General features: G+C 41.4%; 1 protein-coding gene across 1 annotated transcript; it reads left to right on the plus strand.

Moving 5' to 3' along the window:
• Window positions 1-833: 833 nt before the first annotated feature.
• On the plus strand, window positions 834-14,167 carry LOC118792053 (transforming growth factor beta-2 proprotein-like). Its single transcript, XM_036549750.1, has 7 exons — window positions 834-1,414; window positions 10,034-10,197; window positions 10,485-10,617; window positions 11,600-11,710; window positions 11,972-12,140; window positions 12,349-12,502; window positions 12,776-14,167. Exons 1-7 carry the CDS (start codon window positions 1,069-1,071, stop codon window positions 12,932-12,934), a joined length of 1,236 nt encoding a protein of 411 aa, XP_036405643.1. The 5' UTR covers window positions 834-1,068; the 3' UTR covers window positions 12,935-14,167.
• Window positions 14,168-15,358: the final 1,191 nt, after the last annotated feature.

Raw genomic sequence — 15,358 nt, forward strand, 5'->3', positions numbered from 1 at the left:
ATTCCGGCCAACGTTCGGAGCAGTTTGTTATTTATAATAAATTACCGGGTAACCCAAACTTCCATGGGACTCAGAATCATGACAACAGCGCCACTTCATAGGGGGTGAGCATATTATCCACATTGGGCCTTTATTATTGTTTCGTTACCCCCTCCGCCTTCTTAGGTTATCTGTTGGCATGCAGTCGCTCCGAGGGACTTTGAGAACATTTTTTTTGATAGAAGGGAACGAAGGGACGCGTTAACGGTTTTGCGTTACCATGAGCAGAACATCGTATTTGTTTGTATTTTACCTTATCTAATGTGCTATGTATATGCAAATAAATATTTGCGCGTAACAAGTTAATAACGGTTTCTCTTGCCACGTTGTGAGCAGCCAGATTTGGTTGACAGACAGTGCGGCAGTGACTGTTGGGAAAGGCGATGCATGGTTGGTGTTAACGGAGTCTCCGAGTCTGACTACAGAGCGCAGTCAAAGGCGGACTTGTGCTGAACGCGGACTCAACACACTTGGAAAAACTTTCAGCGCTCTGATGTGGAGGTGTGCGCGAACCCGCAGGCTACACGTCCTTGCTGCTCCTGAGCAGACAGTTCGGTTTGGTTTGTTTTGCCTCGCGTGTATTCCCGTAGCTTAGTCCGCGTTTGATGGCACAATTTATGACTTTTTTCGTCATTAGATGTGTAAGATATGTGCATATGCAATTCTGATGTTTATTTATTTAGCTACTGAAACGTTGGAATTAACATCAGATCTAGGCTTCCTGCTCATCTCTGATAACGGACTTTTTTATAGCTCAATTTAATAATGATCATACAGACTGAATGAATTTTAAGCAAAGGTATAGCTCAAAACGGAGATAGGAAAGGCAAAGGGATCTACCGTATATATTCTCTTCAAATAATTTAAGTAGAATTCTTTTGGAAACATAAATGCTTTTTGTATAATATTTACATGTAGAAGTAATATATTTACTCAAAATTAATATATGTACACTTTATACATCCAATGTCCATTGCTGTTTTTACCAACAAACCGAAGCGCCGCTTTTGAAAGATTTTCGTTTTAAAGATGAACTTCTACATTTTGAGTCTTTTCCTCACCTTGGATTTAACCTCAGTAGCCTCAAGCCTGTCCACATGTAGCACGCTGGACATGGATCAGTTCATGAAGAAGCGCATCGAGGCCATCCGCGGGCAGATCCTGAGCAAGCTGAAGCTCGCGAGCCCCCCGGAGCACTACCCCGAGCGCGAGGACGTTTCCCGGGAGATCATCGCCATCTACAACAGCACGCGCGACCTGCTGCAGGAGAAAGCCAACGAGCGCGCGGCGACCTGCGAGCGGCAGCGGAGCGAGGAGGAGTATTACGCCAAGGAGGTGCATAAAATCGATATGCAGCCCTTCCATCCCTCCGAAAGTAAGCCTTCCCTAAGTGTGTTTCCGTCCGCTTGATAACGTGCATTGGACATACTGTCTTTACCTCCTTTGGTTGTGTATGTTTTGGGATGCAGAAGAATGATTTAGTGCATTTACGAAAGTTTTACGGACACGTGAATGTGGATTGCGTCACTGGAGTTTTGAATTTATTTTCGATCGAATATGCGATATTTTAAGAACTAGAATTGTGGCGTTCGCCATATGCTGGTGTAGCCTTTCAATCAGATGTGGTTTTGATTCGAAGGATGAGGATAAATGCATGCGGGTGCGGATACACTGACGCTCTGCTGCTGGTCGTTTATCAACAAAGTTGCCTGACATGAACTTCGCCTTCTCAGGCGCTTGTGAAATACGCAGCAATTTTTTCCCTCACTCCAGCTCCCAGAATAGTGGAAGTTTAGTGTCCTAGGGCTATGGTGATGGTCATTACAAAACTTTTCTCTTATGATAAATTTTTATCAGTAACGAACAGTAGTTTCAGACAGTAACAACATACGGACATTATCTGAGCGTGAACAAGGGATTTCTACCGTTACACACTTCAAAAGTAGCAAGCCCCTATGACGTTTTGATGTCACGCAAGACCCACGACCACGGAGGGTGCACAATAAGACAGTGACAGACTGCCCCGGCGTTCGTCCTACGACCAACACATTCATCACACTGTTAACTGAATAAAAACAAACGTTAAAGAAACTAAGGAAGGCTAAAATCACAGTGTTACGTCTGCATGTGTGTTCAAGGACCAGTTTGACAGTTCAGTTTGCAAATGGTCACGTGTATTACCGAGATTATCCAGTAGTTGGAGCTGTACCTTAAAGGCACTAACTAGTATAGCATATTTTCTGGCGATTCTATCAGGCCCAAGGAAATGAAAGACACACCAAAACTAGTTTAATATCCGGGAGCAGGAGTACACTTGGGACATTTTAACATGAAACAGAAAAAACACGAAAGAAAAACATCCCAGTGTTTTTGTGAAGAAATAAGAGTAACAAATGTATGACTCAACAAAGCAAGTCAAACAATGCAATATTTTACTGCTCCCTAAAGCTTTTCAGACACTGTTCCTAAGACAACATCTACGAAAAATATTGTCATTACTCCTTACAAAATATGTCATTACTTAAAATATAAGCAAAGTTACAAAATGTACTTACTTTTCTATTAATTATATATTAATTATTTTCTCCACATCAAAGTTTAGTGGATGTAAGAAAAGTAAATTAGGGGACTTTATGCATCCCAAGGTACATTTTGCATTAAATATGATCCTTGGCCCTGCCTACTGCATAAATACCCAGAATGTGAGGAGAGCTGGCACCGTGCCCAGCACAGGCAGGAAGGCATTTATGGGGTATAAATACCACTGTGTCAACATGCAGAGAGGGCCAGATTAGTGCTCCCTCCTGCAGCTGCTGTAGACCGTGGTTTCGAGAGAGAGGAGGGGAGGCAATTGAGTCAGGTTCCGAGACTCAGAAAAAGATGTTATGATTCCATGCAGCCTGTGTGCAATCCGATGTGTGCCGGTCAAAAGCAGATATAGGGGTAACAGCCATGTTTTGGAGGGTACCAGGAAGTCAGCACAAGCAACACCCTGGGGCAAGACAATGAACCCACACAGAATCGTATGTGTGTGGGGGTGGAGTGGAGTTGGGGGAAGGGGGTGTGAGAACCGCTGCAGTGTCCGAAAGTAGTATGCAGAATGTGCTGTATGTTGTGCCTCACTCCACTCAAGCTTCCAGTGGCTGGCTCAGAAGTATTGGGCTGCAGAGCTGACAGGGTCTAGAAGATTCTCCTCTTCCATCTAAGCCTTTTCTCTCATCACATCTTCTCTCTTTCCTCCCAGGCTCTTTTCTGTTCAACCTCTCTTTACCCTTGCTTTGCCCCTTTCTCCTTTCTGGTGGATATACCATGTCACGAACTGACGCCAGATTGGCCTGTATAGTATTGCAAAGAAGGACTCAGTTTAACAGTTTCAAGTTATTATTTCAACCATATATTTTTGCCTTTGGTTTGATTACTTTGTGATACAGATATCGTTCAAGAGAAAGTGTTGATAAAAAAAAAAAAAAAAAAAAAACATTCCAGTTACTCCAACCAGTGATGCTGAAGACAGTGTCATTTAAGTGCTTTGACTGTTTCATTTAAATAGAAGTTCATTTGGAACTATAAACAGTGCCACATCATTTGACAGTGATGTAATTGAACCAGGAAGCTAACTAAAACAAGTAGAGACCACCTCAACTTAGTGTGTCAAGGATTTTTGGCCACCTTGCAGGTGCGCAGCATGAAAACAGAATCAGGTTTATGTGGAATCAAACTGATATGTGTGTCAGCAGTTGTCTGGGAAGGAATAGTACTTAAATGTTAGTTCCTTTTGAAAACAGAAGAAAAACAGAACATGAAACAAAGCTGTGCAATACCAATACCAGATGTGATTAACATTTTTAAAATTTTATAAGGAATACATAGTTGACTATAGAAGGTAATCAAAGATTAGTCATCATAACAACAGAACATAGAAATTAGATCATGGTATATTAAATACTGATATTCAGGATTATTGTTTCACACAGAGTGTTGTACATGCATGTAATAGCTTGTCAGCATTTCAAGTGGAAGCAGAGGCTATTCGAATGCTTGAGTCCAAGTACCACAAAATGGTAGGTCTTCACTATGTTTCATTTCTACTGTATTTACTTGGTGAAATCACCAATGAGAACGCAGAAGAGCAAGACCACAGCACTTTGAATGCCTTCATCATTCTGCACTGCAGGTAGATGGCATGTGAACCAAGCATAATCAAAAATGTTGGCAAAATCATTTTTATCATCCTGGTCTTTTATAAAGCCAGTCTTAGATTAAAATTTGAAAGTGGAACAAATGTGAATTACTTGCAAGTGGAGCATTTATCCTATAATATTACCACCACAGTTCTGAATTAAAGTTGGTTTGTTTTCTCAAACACATTTGATTTCTTACCCATGCGTACACATTGCTCCACTCCTTACACCTTAGAGAAGACTTTAGTTCTTTGGGTGAATATTTTCAACATACTCCTGGTACTTTCTGATGTACATGGCCTTACTAAGCCACATATTTTAAACTTTAAACCAATAATTTCATTTTATGTGCCAAACAAAGTCAATAAAATAATCAAAGATTATGCCTTTCGTTTCTGTTGGAAATTTTTATGAGGGTGTTGGGTGTAAATATGTAAATGATTAGTGCAGTGATTTGGCAGGAAATCTCATAATCAAATCCATGCATAATCAAGCCATTTAAAAAAATGTTATTGTTTTTGGGATACTACAAATGACCTTCCTTAGATTAGCGCATGCAAAGATGCCCCAGGAATTATCATGGCCAAATGTGTCCCTTCTTTTATAAGTAGAGGAGGCCATGATAAGTATAAATTGGCAGTGATTATTTATAACAGTGAAGCAGACAGTATTTAGTGACAGATTACATAATTTTACCTGGGTGTCCTGTGTCATTTGTTTACTGTACTTTGCTGAAGAATCTAAATGTTGTTGCTGTCATAAGCATGTGCTTTTCTTGATTTTCATGGCTGAAGTTAATTTTTGTATTGTGATTGTAATGTCAATGGAATTTTTTCATTGTATTTAGCAACAGTGTTTGATAGTTGTTTCAGTAATGCTCTGATATTTGTGGTCTTTGGATAATTTGATGTTTTGCTAATGGATTTCCAAATGTTGTCACCAAGTGGATAGCTTTTATTCTACATTTTTCAACATTCCAATGTCTGTGAGAGACTTTGTGGTCTAACTCCTTTCTCTGATTTAAGTTCTTGTGTGGTCTCAGTAGTCCACAGTACTTCAAGTGTAAATCTTGGCCTCCGCTTTGGCTTGCTTTGTTGTTTTGTTTGACTGCTGTCTTTGTTTTTAAACGATTGAATCACATCCATTAAAAAGAACAATTTTATTTGTATTTTTGATTGTGGTTGTATCCTTACTGATTTTTATGGCTTTTTTTCCAAATAATGTATTTGCATGTGGATATACAGCAGTTTTGCTTTATCAGATTGGCATCATGGGTTAAAAAAATCTGTGAGACTGATAATTTTATGTGGTCTCTCATACAGAGATCTATTGTCATGCAGTAGGGTGATCTGTTCTCTTTCGTATACTGAATTGATTTGTTCTCCCTTATACAGTGACATGATCTGCTCTCACAAAGCATGGCAATATCTAACTTTCACACTCTTGCACCAAAGTGATCAGCTTCCCCCTGTAGTGAGGTCTGCTTTCTCTGTTCCTCCCCCCTTATATTTTAAATTAACCCCAGCTCTGCAGTTAGGGGAGCTCTGTGTTTAGCTCAGATCTGGTCAGCACAGTTCATTAGCCTTATGTTCAGGATTCATTACAGCTATGTGGGACACTGCCTTTAGCACTTCTCTTTGGTCATACACATCTGTGGGTGGTGCAGCTCATTGGTCAATACAGCTCTGAGACAGCTGTAGTTCTGCTCTCTAGCACAGCTCTGTGGTTGTTGTGTCTCTGTAGTTTGTGTAGCTCTGTGGTTAGCACAGCCCCCTGCTTAATGTATATCTGATTAGCACAGCCCTGTGGTTAGCAGGGCTTTGTGGTTATCTTGACTTTGTAGCTTGTGCAGCGCTGTGGTTAGAATCGCCCTGTAACTAGCGTAGCTCTGGTTAGCGCAGCCCTGTGGTTACACAGCTCTGCATTTAGTGCAGCTCATAGCTCTGTGTAATAGCAGTAGACCACTGCTGTACAGTTAGGGGAAAGTGCAACTCAGAGGTTGCCACAGCTCTTACACTGCTAGCTGGTGCAGCTCTGGAGCTAGCACGGCTCTGTGTTTAGCAGTTATGGTGCTCTGAAATTAGCACATTGTTCACTGTCACATGTACAGCTCTGCCTAGCTTGTTTTCTGGTTGCCACACAGCGGCAGCCAAAAGGAGCGACTGCGCCTGGCGCCAGAAGTGCTAAAGCCCTTCTCCTCTCTCTGGTTGTTATTGTGGCTTGTTCTGTTGCTGGGAAGGAGTCCTGTGGAGATGGACAGCCCTTCATGGAAGAGGCTTCAAAGCGTCGGGTATTTTTAGTTCCCAGGGATTATGTGCAGAGTTGTTTTCAATTTGCTATTGGCAGGTGAGCGGCTGGGTGGAGGCATCTACAGGGAATGAGACCGACTCCGTCTTCCATTCCCTCTCCCATCTCTCCTTCCTCTCTCTCATTTCTCCACTGTGTCCCCTCCCTCTCTCCCTCTCTCCTACTTCTCTTCCTCTGTCATCTCCTGATAGTCTATCCCTATTGAGCTCTGTGTGTATTTCGCTTTAATGCGGTTAATTTTTTATTCATTTGTATGAACACACTGGCTCTCACTCTGTGTGACTGTGTGTGTATTTACATACGTGCCTGTTTGTGCAAGGGCCGCAGTGTGGAGATATCCAGTGAAGGGTCTCTCTGGGAAGAAGATGACCTGGAGCTTTGTTTATGGCTTCTCAGTTGTCAGAAGACAAGGAACTGAAGAAACCCTAGTATTTTATTACTTTCATTCTCTGTAATATATATACACTTCTTCCAGCTTCTGAAATCTGACTCTTTTGCCTCTCTCCCCCACACCACACACACACACACACACACACACACACACACACACACACACAGTGTGTGTCATTTGTCTGGAAAACTAGATTTATGTTTTGGTGTTTCTGTGCGGTATGATATGTTAAGGTGCTTGAACTTAGAAGCTGCTGTTATTTATAGTATTGTATTGTAGATTTAGTTCCCCTGAAAAGATCATGTTCTCTTTACAGAGCATTCTCCAAAAATTCAATGTTCAGTGGATCTGGATGCTTGTTTATATGTTATTAAGAGAAAAGTGTGCAATTTGTAATCAGCTCATCACAGCAGCTGCCATTGCATCTTTGGGTGGCTAACGAGATCATATTTTATGTTCAATTTCTGTGAATTCCATTACTGTGAACACAAATCTATTCAGTGGTCCTCCGGCTGGTTGTAAATACAAAATATCAAAAAGGTACAGATTCATTCTGCATTTTAAGCACTGATATTAGAATAATCAGTGATGATTACAGTAATGAGAGTGATGATTAGACTAATTGGAATTCTTCGGAAAGACATTTCTGTTTCTATAACATACTTTATTATCACTGTCTTTTTATTTGCAAATGAAATTAAAACAACATTGATCAATGAAAAGGGAAAGTCAAAGCTACATATTTCAGTTAAAATCAGTTTAAAATCATTTTGATAGATACAATGAATTGTCATATTCCCCTCCTCAACCCCTCCACATATCAGGAAAGTCAGGCAAGTGTGTCTACTCTCTTTTTGATGGGAAAAAAAATTCCTATGTAATAAGGTAAAACAAATAAGTCTGGCATAAATAATTTACAGTACTTTCTGATTGGGTTCATATTAAAGTGTAGCTTTGCCATGGCACATGATAAAGACTGTAGGCTGGTAGTGTTCCAGCCAGGCTGGCATAAATTTCAGTCTACCATGATAGGGCAGTGCCAGAGGTCTGTCATTCCCCTCACTCCCCTGTCAGGTATAGGAGTGCATGTCCATCTTCATGTTTCCTGTCTTAAAATCTAGGAAAAGCGTATCGTTGTCTACAACTCTCCTGCCTCACATTGACCACCTTGCAGTGTCTACATTATAAGGGCAATGAGTCCATGCTTGGTAAGGGTCTGTTTCTGCTTTGTATCTCTGTCAGTGCAAACGTACTTGGTGAGTCTGTAGTTTCTGTAGAGTGCCAGTTGCACTCACTTTGTTTTGGTTTCATTATCCCAATTTGTCAGATTGGAGGTTTCGGTTTGTTCAACAGTTTGGCTTAGACATTGTTGGTCTGAGACTGATACAGGTGTGTGTGTTGGTGTTGGTAGGGTATTTATGAGTAGTAGGGTTCCCTGCTTCTGTACCAAATTACTTAGGAAAATCTCTTTAAGCCTGAGCTTGTAGCTCAGCTTTAAAATGCAGTGTATCATTTCAGATGCGTCTAGAATTTCAACATTCTTTAAATTTAAGTGCATATTTATACACATGCATTGTATGGTGTCTGTTTTATGCTTGTTATATGTTTACTTAATACATTGAATTCAGGTTTCACTGCGGGGTCTCTTTAGCTTAGTTTTGCTGGCTTAGCTGGCCCCTCACTTAGCACCCTTACAAAGAGCGCAAGTGCAAGGATGACCCTCTCAGTCTCTGTCTTCCTCTCTCAAACATCCACACACAGACACTCTCTCTATCACGTCTCCACAAACACACTTTTTCAAATGCATACACTCCCTCAAACACAAACTCTTTCTCATTCTATCTCAGAACAAACATAGTCTCTCTCACTCTCACTCTGTCATGTCTCTCTCTCTCTCTCTCTCTCTCTCTTTCTCTCTCTGTCACACACATGCAAACACACACACACACACACACACACACACTCTTACATACACACACATTGTTATCACTGTTTTCAGATAAATCCTGTAACATTCTGACAGAATGTCTAGGTTTTTTTTTCTAACTGGCACTTTCCTCTGTCTTTGCTGTGAATGTTCATGTTCATAAAACACACCATATCTCTGATCCTAAGGTCTGTGTAGTGTCACAGCCATGTGATGAAATATTGGTTTATGGCCTAAATCAAAATAATACATTCCTTATTCATGGGGAACACATGGCTTCAGGTACATGTTCATCAGTTTTGTATATAGCCAGGAAACCAGTGAGCTTTTGATTTACCCCGACTAACCTTCAGTTAATCTGTCATTGTTTCCACATGCAGAATAACTGCTAATATTCTTGTTGACATCAGGACCCCGTTTTAAACTCATGTCACCTTATTTTACCACTTACCAAATACAGAATAATGCATTGCGGTATTTATGAAGAATCATTTCACAGGTGCCAGGCACATGATCAATAGAGACCAGCAGCAGTGAGAATGAACATACACACACGCACACACACACATACACACACACACACACACACACACACACACACACACACACACACACACGCACATACACACATGCCAAATCTGTTGTTCTGAAAGCAGAGCCAGACAGAATTGGAATGCTTTATTTGTAGGCAACTTGCTCAGTGTCTATTCAAATGACTTGTCAGGTTGGCAAAAACATGGCTCTGGCAAATCTCATAGTTTATATCACATTTTAAGTAGGGTACAATGCAGCTGGGTTTTCACTTCTTATTTATCATATTGAGAACACAGCCTGTCCTGTCAGGGCAGCCAGTTGTGCCTGTGTCAATCTATGCGTAATGAGCCTGTACTTTGTCTCTGTGGTCGAATAGTTTTCCACAGTGTAGTGTGGGCCTGGTAACAAGTTTACTTTAAGTTTAATGCATGTCCCAGTAAGTGATTGGTTTGCATTTTGTAATAATGTGGTTGACTCTAATTATCTGTGTTGGAATTATGTTGTTCTGAGGTTACGTGATGAGAGGGTTTGGCTAAGGGGACTTCTAGCTCAGCTCTTACTCTCTCCTCTCCCCTCCTCTCCCTCCTTTTTCTCCATGACTACCTCACACATGCAGATTGACACTCTCAGACTGAACTTCCTAATCTGTTGCAGATGTCATCTCCCATACGCACTATAGTCCCTACTTCAGACGGCTCACCTTTGACGTGTCGTCGATGGAAAAAAATGCTTCAAACTTGGTCAAGGCAGAGCTTCGCATCTTTCGGCTACAGAACCCTAAGGCTCGCGTGTCTGAGCAGCGGATTGAGCTGTACCAGGTAACTGAATTACCTCACCCCCTATACACATGGTTGCTGGTATTTATTTTTCATAAACACAGACATTTTGGTAATTCTTATAAACACATGGTATGAGGGATTTTCCTTAAGAACAAAGTATGGCACATTTGTCCCATGTTACATCCTCCACTCTGCAACTTCACACTGTTTCCCATGAACATAACACCACATAAGCACAGAGGATAGAGGCAGAAGTATCGCAGAAGAAGATGAAGGAGAGGCAGGGTCTGACTTTGTATGCACTGACCTGTGTAAACGTGCTGCAGATTCTGGCTCACAAAGAGGGGACGGCCCCGACGCAGCGCTACATAGACAGCAAGGTGGTGCGCACACGCACTGAGGGCGAGTGGCTGTCCTTCGACGTGACAGAAGCCGTCAGCGAATGGCTGCTGCACAGAGGTGAGAGGGAGGGGGCAGGAGAGGATAGAAGGAGGGCAATGGGTGGAGGGGGTGTGGCAGGAGGAAGGATCTGCCCCGGTATAAGGTGGATAGGGTATGCATGGATGGAAAATCATAGGTAATTAGAAAGTACTACTTGAGAACAGATGATTATGGCAATGTACGTATATGCACATAATTTTTAAAATTCCACTTACAAGAAATGTAAGTTAACACTTAAAAAAAAACAGTCTCATATACTCATCAAAGACACTAGGGCAGAACTTATTAAAATGACATTTTAATTCTCTGCTTTTAAGACTCAAGCATTTTGCTTATAAGAGTCTTTTCAGCTCACTCACATGTAGCTAACAGGATACTCTGTACATGCATAATACGTTTTTAAAAAGCTGAATCTGAATGCATTTGCATGTTAAATTTGTATCTTTTGCTAATGATTCAAGCCCCTTGCATATAAAATATTTTGAGAAGTTATGTAGTCTAGTCTGCATGTCAGTTGACACAGTAAGAAGAAGGAAGACATTTTTTACTGATAAAAAACACTGCCTACTTGATTTAGTTAAGGGCATTGACTGTGCCAAGGCATTGTAGACCACTCAGTGCCAGAAATTTGCATGGTAACATTCAAATTATTCATTTGAGTCATATTGTCATTTTTATGTTATTTAATAAAGGAACACAAACCTTGCATGAAAACCTTGGACATTCAAACACATTTTGTTCCATGTTTGAAGAACTTAGCTTCTGACATTTGCTCAATTAAATATGAGAAAATGTTTAAAACATGGACATCGATTTCATCCGTTTCATTTGGATCTTTGTATTTAAGAATCAGTGTTATATGAGAAACAAATTATCCTGGACAGATGTAATTCCTATTGGAAAAGTTCACTGCAGAAACAATTTGAAGAGATATATTAAATAAAATTGAGACAAATATGCAGTAGTTTAATCATAATTTTCATTTCGTTTTCCTTACCAGACAGAAACAATGGCTTCAAGATCAGTTTACATTGCCCGTGTTGTACATTTGTGCCATCGAATAATTACATTATACCAAACAAGAGCGAGGAACTGGAGGTCAGGTTCGCAGGTAACTGTAGTGTGTGTGTGTGTGTGTGTGTGTGTGTGTGCAAAAACAGTATAATAGCGCAATAGACAAGTGATTGTTGCATATTTTAAGTAATTATGCTGTACCTAATGAAGTCATTTGCATATTTATGTATTAATGAGTGAGTTTGTGTTTGGATGGTGCAGAGGATAGCATGATGTTTGAGTGTGCTTGACTTGCTGGTATAGATGAGCGTGAGCATATGATTGGTTTGTCTAGATGACTGTGTGTGTGTGATTGCAGGTATAGATGACAGCTTCTTGCATGGTGGGGATCTGAAGGTGTTTAAGAGGCGCCGGCCAAATGGGCAAAACCCCCACCTCCTGATTATGCTGCTGCCCTCCTATCGCCTGGAGTCACAACACAGGAGTCACCGACAGAAGCGCGCTGTGGACACTGCCTTCTGCTCCAGGTCACTGTCCTCTCACTGTCTTCTACACCTCCATTGCTATCATCCATACCTCCATCACCACCTCCCAGGTCTTCATTAACACCTCCCAAACTTCCACCGCCCCCTTCCACACCTCCATCACCACTTTTCACACCCCCATCACTACCCTCCACCTTCCCCACCATCACGCTGCCTAATCAGCTCCCTTTGCTGGTCTGTGGCCCTACAGGAATATGCAGGATGCGTGCTGCTTGAGGTCGCTCTACATCGACTTCAGGAAGGACCTGGGCTGGCGCTGGATCCAGGAGCCAAGAGGTTACCATGCCAACTTCTGTGCCGGTGCATGTCCGTACCTGTGGAGTGCGGACACACAACACAGCAGGGTGAGAGAGATGAGTGTTCTGTAACGGCCCCAGGTCAGGACCCGTAGAGTAGAGCAGAACTGTGCTGTGGTTATGACATACTGAGCACTGGTCAGGGTCGGAGACTAGAGCAGCAGTCAGCATTGTGGCATAGACCAACCGTCAGGGCAGCAGTGTAGACCAATGGTCAGAGTAGCACTATGGAGCAGGGTTGTACTTGGTTGTGGAGAGTGAGTGGCAATCAGTGTGCGTATTTGCAGCGGCAAATGTGTTCTCCTGTCCTGCCCCCCTCAGGTCCTGGGTCTGTACAACACCATCAACCCCGAGGCCTCAGCCTCCCCTTGCTGTGTGTCCCAGGACCTGGAGCCCCTCACCATACTCTACTATATTGGCAAGAACCCCAAGATTGAGCAGCTCTCCAACATGATTGTAAAGTCCTGCAAGTGCAGCTAGAAACTGTCCCATATCTACACACAGAAACACACACACACATACACACACAAATGCGCACACACACAAACATGCACGCTCACGCACACATTCAGATGTTTTTCAAGAGTAACTGTGTGTTATGTACTGACAGATAGTGTACAGATGGCCCTGTCGACACACCCACCTCACACACAGATCAGACACAAGGAGACTGAGGAAGGTAAACACTGGAAGAATATATTAAGTGTCAATATGTGAAGTAAGAAGTTGGCCAATTCCCCACTTTCTACAGCCAGTCCAAGCCAATTTCGCATTGTTGTTTTGCATTTTTGAAAATTGTATTTTTAAAATTCTAGTGCCATTTGAATTATTTTACAGTGGAAAACCCAGTTTGGTATGAGTAGTTTTCAGTGGAAATCCCTGAATGGGGTGTCAAGATGATAGTCTTGGTTGCTCTTGTGTCACCTGTAGTCCCACAGTGGAGCATGGACCCATTCTTTTGGCTCCATGCTGAAGACCATGTAATAATGATGTAATGACAATGAAGAGTAATATCAGGCATTGCTCAGCAGAAAGACATGTTTTCTCTTTCTCTACTGGCCAAGGTTCATGTACAGAGGAGGCACACCCAGGCATTGAGAGATACACCCACACACAGGGAAGCATGCCCACACAGCTATGCATGTTCATATGTTGGGACACACCCACACGAGAAGAAGACACACCCATGCACTCGGAGACATGGAAAGGGTCCAACACACACTTCTGGCTCACAGAATTGACCGCGTCAGTTTTCATATGGGTCTGTTCTTTTCCAAATTCACCGAACTAGCTTTCCGCATTGCAAAATAGCTGTACTTGTAGTTTTTAAGGACTATGGCGAAAGCTGGCTTCAGATCCATTGATTAGTGATATCACCTCCCTCAGGCAGTGCTGGATAAGGCCTGTCTCCCTCAATGCATGTACAGGAAGTGAGGTCATTATGTAGACAGCAGGGAAAGGAAGTGGTCTTGTCATGTATACAGGGACAGATAGTGATGGTTAGACAACTGACAGCACAGATGCAAAATTCAGGTATTTAGGGAATGTGACCCCAGGCTGTGTGTTCAGTAGGAAACTGTCCTGCCGTCTTGTAATGTACAGTAAGAAAGGTCACTTAAGGGGTCAGGAGTGCAGCAGTGCTCTGGTTGCCATAGACACGTACATTAGTCTTGCCCCCTCCCCCAACACACCTTTTCATATTAGGAACAAAATTCTTTTTTATTCAAACAATTGCACTGATAGTTGTTTTTCTCTTCTGAATAATATTTGTTTCTTTTTTAATTATTAGTTCCCCCTTGTACACTCTGTGTGTTCATGTGATATTAAGGGCATGTATATGACCGTTTCTATCGGCAACTGTTGCTTCAGGGGGACTGACTTCCCCTCCAGAGACAATCAGACAGAACCATCGCAGTCCCTGGTGTTGTTGTTGCTGTTGTCATTGTCTTCATCGATGTTGCTGTTGTTGTTGTTGTTGTCAGTGTTGTCCTTGTTCATGTTGTTGACCCATCACAATGTATTGTAGCACATTATTGTTGTGGTGCTCTAGTGATAAATAAATTATTTGAATTATAAGAAAATAAAATTTTCCTTTCTTGCCTCTGGATCCTTGTGAATGTGGGATGTGGGAATGAATTTATTTATTAGTTTATTTGAGAGGGACAAAGCATTAATAAATTGTACAGTATAATATTCCAATGCATATACAGTATGATAAGCATGCATTTGTTTTAAGCTTTACATGTTTTCCAATATCAGTCCCCTAATTCAATGCAAAGGGAAAATAAGAAAAAAGGTCACTACTAGTAGACTGATCAGGAGTCTCTAATGATGAAGTGTTATGGATGGTTGCAAGTCTGTTATTGTTTCAACCATTTTGCCGAGTTAAATACACCACAAAAACCCTATAATCCTGTTACAGAGCCTATTTTTGGTGTGTCAAGGTCTCGTTAACATTTTAAAATCGGTATTCCTTCATAAAAAGAAACTGTAAAACACTCGGTTCTTTCAGTATGTGGCAATCAGGAAATGGATTTTTATCCAGTATCTTTATAGTCATGTTGTGAAGTGACAGAATAGATTGTTTTTTTTTTTTTCTGTCAGGCAATTATAGTATGAGCCATACAGTAGGCAACTAATAAAGGATCATGGAATTCAAGAGTAGCTGAGATGCACGGATAGGTGGCAGAGTTGTAATTACCAAAGCTGTCAAATGGGGTACGAATGTGGTCGTTCTTTGTAAGGCACTGTAGATAAGAATGTCTGACAAATAATAAAATGTAACGTACATAAGAATTGTATATATACAAATATATAAATAATGCAAAAAATCTATCCATCACATTGAAAATTTTTATGATGAGGCAGCTACACAGTCCATGTGCATGTGACTACATTGTGATG

Source organism: Megalops cyprinoides, chromosome 17 (genome assembly GCF_013368585.1).
Source record: "Megalops cyprinoides isolate fMegCyp1 chromosome 17, fMegCyp1.pri, whole genome shotgun sequence".
Taxonomy (NCBI): domain Eukaryota; kingdom Metazoa; phylum Chordata; class Actinopteri; order Elopiformes; family Megalopidae; genus Megalops; species Megalops cyprinoides.